General features: G+C 33.5%; 1 protein-coding gene and 1 pseudogene across 1 annotated transcript; one reads left to right on the forward strand and one right to left on the reverse strand.

Moving 5' to 3' along the window:
* Positions 1-3,320: 3,320 nt before the first annotated feature.
* On the forward strand, positions 3,321-5,674 carry LOC143538927 (pentatricopeptide repeat-containing protein At1g73400, mitochondrial pseudogene; annotated as a pseudogene).
* A 456-nt stretch (positions 5,675-6,130) lies between these two features.
* LOC143538936 (uncharacterized protein At1g08160-like) lies at positions 6,131-6,547 on the reverse strand. Its single transcript, XM_077032373.1, has one exon. It carries the CDS (start codon positions 6,545-6,547, stop codon positions 6,131-6,133), a length of 417 nt encoding a protein of 138 aa, XP_076888488.1.
* Between the last annotated feature and the right edge of the window lie 2,047 nt (positions 6,548-8,594).

Raw genomic sequence — 8,594 nt, forward strand, 5'->3', positions numbered from 1 at the left:
TACCTTTAGTCAATGAGGGGCACGTACGGAGTACCTGGCGTTACTTAGTTGGTCGTTCAAAAAAAATTATAAAAAAAGATACTGTGGGCCCAACTTGTAACCACTATACCATTACACACCAAAAACAAATTCGCTCCCTTTGCCAACTGGGCGTCACGTGTCACAAGTCGCCCCCATTTGAAATCCCTCCACTACATGTAGCCTAAGAGTAATACAGTTCGGTTGTCCAATAGTTTTATTTTCCATAAGTTTTTTTTTTCGTTCATGTATCTCAAATGTTTCTTGTTTGATTCCTATTTATAGTCTATTTGTGAATAGTCACAATCTTATTGAACCATCATGACCCAGTGAATATTATAATCGACTGATGGTTCATTAGTACCACCTACTAATCTTTCGTCGCGACCCGTTGAATCATCACCATTTGATGAGTACAACTTTCCATAAAACCATATGTTTCTCATTTTCTTTTTATTTTTATTTTTTTTCCATTAAGACCGAATACACACTCATTGAAATATTCTCTTAAAAGGTTATTTGTTATGAGAGAAAGTTGTGAGATGTGAAATGGCGATAATAAGTGGAGGCTTTCATATTTCACACCAAGTTTGTAAGACTATACAAATTGGGCGGCAATTCTATACGAGAAGGGGTGACAAAAGAAGGAACGCCCCACCCCACCCCCAGGCGATAAGAAATAAGAAGGTGGGGAGGGGGCGACAAGATTTTGTCATCGACAAGGGTTTGAGGAATATTATTATCTTATTGTTATGTGTGTGGTGTGTGTTTGTATTGGGCTACAACACCAGTACACCCCTAAAACAAAAATATTTTTTACTGACTGGACGTCACATGTCAAAAATTGTTCTCAGTTTGTAGCCCACCACTACACAACCTAAAATAAGATGTAATTTTGGAATGAGATGGAATGAATTGATTGGATTATATATAATTAATCTATCTCTTATAATAAAAGACTACCACTTTTTGCCACTTGTCAACCTCATAGCCATTCTCATATTTTTTTCAAACAATTTCAATATATGGTTATCTTTTAAGTTATTTTAATATACGAATTCAATATTTTAATTGAATATAAAGCCTAACCGATTCATTCATTAATATAACTTTTTATATAAGATTGGTTTCAAATTTGGTATTAAAATTTTCTCATATGCATTTGAACAAATGAAAATGTGTATTTTCTTAATTTTCCTCAAAAATTTTGTATAAATATTGCAAACATAAATAATACTTATTATATACACATATATTGGTGCTTAGCATTAAATCATTGAAATTGAATATTATAATTATAATTCATATGTATAACGATTTACTATATGAACTATCTGTCATTTATTTATATGACTTTTTTGTGTGTAGTATAAAGGGTTTTTAGCAATAAGATCAATATTTAGTTTTTAATATTTTTTCCATAACTCAGACCAAAATGCTTCGAAAACATATATATTTATTACTTGATTTATACTTTTTTACACATTTAAATATGTTTGTGCACTTTTAATTATGTAATTTTAATGTAAATTGTAATTGTATTAACAATATATGATCATTTTTCTTGATAGTATTTCACTTAATGGTTAAAGTTTAAAATTTTCATTAATTACCCGTATAATACACGGGCCTCAAACAAGTAACAAATAAACCAAATGCCCCTCACACCATAGTTGAACTTGCGAGAATCAAGCTCTCGCCCGTTGGTGTCGGCCATGTGGCGATGATTGGCACCCAAACCTGCCAGCATGAACGAATTTGGCATCCCTCTTGAGTACTATAACAATGCCCCTAAAATCTACTTATTGTCCACTTTATGTGACTCGAAATGGTGGGATAAACACCATATGCTACTAGACTTAAAGGTTAACGTCATTTTTCCCTAAAACTCACCCTAAAATAATATAGATATTTTGTGTATTTGGAAACATTCCTTGCGTCAATTCAAACCTGAAACAAACATACACGTATCATGCATCAGACATAGATTAATAAAGAAACATATTGAGCATTGACAACGTGTGACTTCAAAATGATGTTTGTCATAAGAATGTTTTAACTTTCATACTTTGTTCATACATTAACTTAAACGTCGGCTTGTCAAATAGTCGGTAGGTGATAACTCCTGAATTCTAATTGTTAGTTATGTTATAGGGCATAGACCTTTAGTTGTCCGAACAAAGTTTGCTTAATTGGTCGTGCCGTGTATGATAACCTTAGATATATACATATTTTTAAATATGTCATTTAATAACAGTTTGTCTTGTATGCATTACAAAAGCAAAGACATTGCATATGAAATTCATAAGCGTTATGAATGTTTATGGTTCGGTCCGATTTTACTTTTTGAACTCTTTAGTTAAAACTTAAAAGCCCAAGTAGTTGCGAAAATCGAATTCAACCAAAACGAAAATTATACGAACTGAACAAGTTGCTATCACAAAATAATTTTAAATTGTATATTGGACATGCCACCGACCCATGGATTGCGGCATCATGCTAGTCATATGCTGAAAAAATATTCTACATTACATGACCACGTGTGGTTTTTATTTTGTACCAAATCTATAACCTACTTTTCGTTAAAGGCATAATTACCAAAATAATTTTAATAATAATAACAATAAGTAAATAACTACAAGCTTGATATTTATCAAATAATTAATTATACATAATATAATTATAACACATTATTTTTTTAGGTTCATACTTATATTACTACTATTGATGTTGCCCCTAATGTTATGATTATGACGACTATTTTTACGATTACAACAATACGACCCCCACAATCACAACACCACTATCAATAATAATAAATCAAATAACTAAAAATTCGATACTTATCATACAAATGTATATTATATACATGAAATTGTTTGATTAGGAAAATAATTTTTTAAACAATACGATTTTGTTTATATATAATTTTAGTTAAGGAGTCTATAAACATTAGAAAAAAAAAATTCTGCTCAGTGTCGTATATTTTCTACAATTATTAGTGAGGCAGAAGAGGGATTCATTATTCGATTATAATTTCTATTTTTTTCGAATAACTAAATATTACACTACACATATTTAACTCTTAACTTTATTTTTATACTTTAACCATTCAATTATAATTATTTAATAAAATTATGATATTCACCATCTAGCCCAATTAACTTTGGTCCACAACATTCCCAAGTCCATTCCAAAGTGAAGCCCATTTTTACTTCATCTTCACAAATCACAAACTTTGAAACAAACCACTCGGTGACAACGAACCACACTACTAATTGAAGATCGCTGGTCATCTGGAACAAACTTCATCGCTCTTCGTTCACTTCAAATGTCACGAATTAATACTATTATTAATCCCATCCGTCGCTATAACATCATCTCCTACACTTTAAGATATGTAAGTTCATCAACACCTCTATACTCCACACCCATATTAAATTCATCACACAAATTGTTCAAACCCACACCCGTTTCACTCCACAACCCGTTTCCACAAATGGGTCATCGCTGTTTTACTTTAATTCCATCTCATTCGCCCGAAGACGCCACTGAAGCATTTGATCAAACACTTGGTGTGCATAATAGTAATATTAATAATCCTACTGTTTGTGTTCCAATTTCAAGCAATGGTGAGAAGTTATACAACATTGTTATAGATTCTAACCCGAATAATAATATTATCATGGAAACAGCTCTTAATGAATCCGGTATTCAGTTAACCACGCCACTAGTGGTTGAGGTTTTAGAAAGCCTTAAGTACATGGAGAAGTTAGCTTTTCAGTTTTTCACATGGGCCGGGAATCACGAAAACTATAGTCACCAACCCGAGGCGTATAACTTGATGATTGACATATTGTCGAATACCAAATACAAGGCGAAACAGTATCGTGTTGTGTGTGATGTTTTGGATTACATGAAGAGAAGTAATAAAACACGTGTCTCGGTTGACGTGTTGTTAAAGATTTTGAGACAGTATGCGGATAGGCATTTGGCGCATCTTCATAAGTTTGCGAAGAAGAAAAAGGTTAAGTTGAAGTATATGCAGCCTGAGACCGACGCGTTGAACGTGCTACTAGATGGTTTTTGCAAGTGTTGTTTGGTTGAAGAAGCGAAAACCGTGTTTATGAAAGTCAAAGGCAAAGTCAAACCTAATGCCAGCACGTATAACATATTGTTTTTCGGTTGGTGTAGAGTGAGAAACCCTAGTAGAAGTATGCAAATTCTTGATGAAATGATTGAAAACGGCTTTACACCGGAGAATTTCACTTATAACACTGAGATTGACACGTTTTGTAAATCGGGGATGTTATCGGAAGCGGTTGAGCTTTTGGAGTTCATGAAGTCAAAGGGTACACTCATGTCATCTCCGACTGCTAAAACATATGCGATCATGATCATCGCGTTTGCACGTGCGGATAAATTGGATGAATGTTTTAAGCTTGTGGACGATATGGTGACGAGGGGTTGTCTGCCTGATGTTTCAACGTATCGAGAAGTTATCGAAGGGATGTGTTCGGTTGGAAAAGTTAACGCTGCTTATAAGTTCTTGGAACATATGAAGAAGATGGGTTACCCTCCGGATATTGTGACGTATAACTGTTTTCTAAAGGTTCTTTGTGATTGTAAAGACAGCGAAGAAGCGGTTAGACTTTACAACCACATGATTGATGTCGGGTGTGAGCCGAGTGTTCAAAGTTTAACATGTTAGTTATGATGTTTTTCAAAATGGGTGATGTAAACAGGGCGTTTGAGATGTGGGGTGAGATGGATAATAGAAGGTGTGTTCGTGACACGGATTCGTATTGTGTGATGATTGAAGGGTTGTTTGGGTGTGGAAGAACCGAGGATGCGTGTGGTGTTTTGGAAGAAGTGTTGAATAAGGGTATGAAATTGCCCTTTCAAAAGTTTGATTCTTTTTTGATGCAGTTGTCGAGTGTCGGTGATTTAAGAGGTATTAATAGATTGTCTGAGCATATGAGGAAGTTTTATAATCCTGTTATGGCTCGTAGATTTGCGTTAAACCAAAAACGAAAAAGTGTTAGTTTAAGAGGGAAATAATCCCAACTGTGTGTAATGTTGGTTCATTTGTTTGAATATTGTAACATTTAAACCTTTAAAGTTGAACTCCTATTGTGAAAGTTTCAGTCAGAAAGCATTTTAAATACTATGTAAATGGAATCACAGAATTTTGGCATGTTAAAAATCATGTTTTTAATATGGAAATACATATATATGACAAAAAATGCTAAATCATCTGTTGGGGCCCTTCAGTGAGAAAGTTTGACTTTTGCAGTCAACAACTGCAATTGGACTTGTGCAGGGAAAATTCAAAATCTCAAGTAAGTTTTTAATTAAAAAAAAGACTGAATTATTCTCAAGTGGATGGCACTTGAGGTCATTTTTCTTTAAAAACTGTCGGGCGTTAACGTTGGGGGCTAAACATGCAACTCGCTCACAATTATTGGAGTAAGTTTCTAATTTTCCATTCCTAGAGACTAAACATGCAAATATGATTAAACCAGATGAACTATTTGTGCAATTAAGTCTTTTTGTTATAACATCGTTTATTGAAACTAAATGGGCTGGGATCATGCCAAAACGGATTCGTGTCACTAATGTTGCAACTCGCATAACATATTCGGGTCATGCTGCGAATAAAATTGACTGTCAACTCATTATCCTTACCATCTCGTTTACAAGTCATCAATTTATTATGTGATTTGTATTTGCTTTACATGTGTTAACCACAATCAAGCTAGGATTATGTTTTTCAACGTAAATAATTAAATAGGTTGTGTTCAGGCTACGTAATAACAATAATAGATTTTCAATATCCGGTTGATAAGTGAAGACAAGTTGATGAACAAGAGTACAAGGCAACACCAAACATTATTTTTTTAATAAACACAACAATACAAAGAACAAAGAAATAAACATCACATAAAAACCCTTCAAATCAATTTAGCAATTAGAATTTAGAAGTGCTACAACTCCCATGAGATTCCTTTGAAGAATTAGAAAAGTGTGCTTCAACATGTGCACACGAGACCTTCATGTGGTAATATCTTGACTGCCATATTCCCAATTTCGATCTTAGTCTGCTCTTCAACTAGACATCTAACACGATGTCATCTAACGATCTAGCCAATTCCATACCTAGTGCCACTGCCCGGGATAACTCCACATTATGTGACCTTTTATGTTGGTGCCACGGCCCGATGACACCACTAGCAACCGTCACATTCTCAAACAAAATCTTGATATCCATCTTCTTGTATCGAAGATGCATCTTTTTGTTGGGGTTGAATGACTTACGAACAAGATTGTAAGATGCATTGAGGTGGTGGTCCTTGGTTAAGCTATAGTTATTGATTGAGCCACCTTTGATGTAATAAAAGGGCCTTTTGGGTTTGATGCTTAGCCAAATGACTAGGATGGTTAGACCGGTCATGATAATGAGCATCAACAAGACCGTAACGATGGTCTTTGTGAGCATAGAGCGTCGGGACGGTTGCGCTCTAGCCATTGTGTTGGGCAATTACAAGATTTGGGCAACACCATCAAGATGAGTTTTGGTGTTTTATAGTTACCAAAAAGTGGTTTATGAGAATCTTGTTTACTGTTTTCTTTTCTACATGCACTCTTGGAACAATTTTTAGCGAGTAATAATTCTTGAATTTGTAACAAGAACACCTTTTATTGGAAACAATTCTTGAGTAAAGTGAGATCAAACTGCATAAAATAGTATACAATGATTCTAACTTTGGATAATGTACTTGTTTGGGTGCACAAAAAGTATCATATTCCTAACCCATGAATATTTAGATACAGGTATCGGTATTTAAAAATTTGGCCCACCACAAATAAAAATTGCTTAAAGTTGTGCTTTGCTTCAAGATAGAGGAAGATATCATTCACCCAAAAGTGTTATAGATGAAGAAACCTTTTAGATTCTTATCCAAGATTTAATTCTATTGTTGGTAGATAGTTTACCGGTATTAAAATGATCAAAGTACCAAAGGTCTAAAGTTAATAGTTTTTTTTTCTTTTTTGCAAATAATCTTTATTATAAACTTCTATATTAATTAATTTTGATTTTTGAAGAATATAAAAAAGTACTAAAGGTCATCACCCATCAATTCCATTCTCAATTAGCAATGAGCAATGATCGTGAAGAGGGGTGTTATGATTCTAGGTGAGCTTGACTTCACGTAACCTTGAGTTCGGTTCTTTAAAAGCTTTATATTTAAATCTTAATGTTGACTTGTGAGTAATTTATTAAGTACAAGCTCGTCCCAGACTAAGATTATTTATTCAATATTTTATTTATAACATATCATATATTGATATAAAAGATGGGACACATTTATGTAGCTGGACTCTCATTCAAAGAAAACTATATCTTCTGACTGAAACAAACAAACAACGAAGAAACATGATACAAAATCTTTAGTTAATCAACAATCGATCTAGGCAAAGACTAGCAAACAGAGATAACAATCACTCTCAAGAACACAGGGGGGAGAAAAGAGAAGAAAAAAAATCAAACTATATCAAACCCTAGATCATAAAGAAAGAGAAATATAAAATCGGGAAAATATCTAGAATCAATAACTTGTGCCTTTCACACTCTTTTTATGTTATCAATAACAAACACACGGGCCTTGGGCCTCGACCTTCATAAGCTTTCATCTATCTCATCAGACTTTAGCCTATTCATCCATAAGCAAGCCATCCAACAACATTAGCTTTAAGTCCAATAAATCTCCGGTGACCAACCCTAAACATATGCGGAAAACATAGGAGAACATTAAACAACCAACCGATATATTCGGATTGGATATAAAATTGATAAATACATGTCATTTTTCAACAGGGTCCCGACATTTGGTATCTAGGCGTTAATGTTAATGGAGGTTGTGTCATATAAATGAAAGAAAATCTAAGTATTTTCTGGTGCCATGATGTTAAAGAAAAGGTAAAGATGGATATCTAGCTAATATTCGTTTTTTGGGTGACCCGTTTTATGGGTGAAACGTGGTATATACTTAGGATTAGGCTAATCAAACTTCTCTTCTTACTTGCCATGCCCCTCTCCCCTACCTTCTAAGAAAACAAATATAATAATTCATACTATCACAATGTAAAGAATGACAATATCAACTTTCATTTTCACTGCCAAAGACGCTTCCAATCTATGTTCCTTACTTTCATATATGTCGTTTCAAAACAAAATACACTATTTTGATTTTGATAAAACTTAGTCCTTTGTTCGTGAAGGACATCATGTAAACTTACGTTTTCATTTAACTAAAATTGTATTTTGCAACAAAAATAAAGGTTATAAGATCATTTCCATTGGTGAATTAGTTTGGGTTGTATACTATTTAAAAAAAATAATACCTCAAACCCAGCCGAACATATTGCGAACACAAACTAGTTTGCCTGTCACTTTTCAACACAATCATGGCCACATGTCACTAAATGAATTGTTTACATTTTAATTTATTTTTCCTTTTCTTTTCGTACTAATTAATTTTAACACTAAAAATGTTTTTCTTTAATATTTTTTT

The sequence above is a fragment of the Bidens hawaiensis genome, unplaced genomic scaffold, assembly GCF_021521415.1.
Source record: "Bidens hawaiensis isolate Kalapana, Puna unplaced genomic scaffold, B.hawaiensis_p1.1 tig00011762_1, whole genome shotgun sequence".
Classification (NCBI taxonomy): domain Eukaryota; kingdom Viridiplantae; phylum Streptophyta; class Magnoliopsida; order Asterales; family Asteraceae; genus Bidens; species Bidens hawaiensis.

Bases quoted from the DNA above. Each gene is read 5' to 3' on its own strand.
- LOC143538936 (XM_077032373.1), bottom strand. From the start codon at position 6,547: ATGGCTAGAGCGCAACCGTCCCGACGCTCTATGCTCACAAAGACCATC.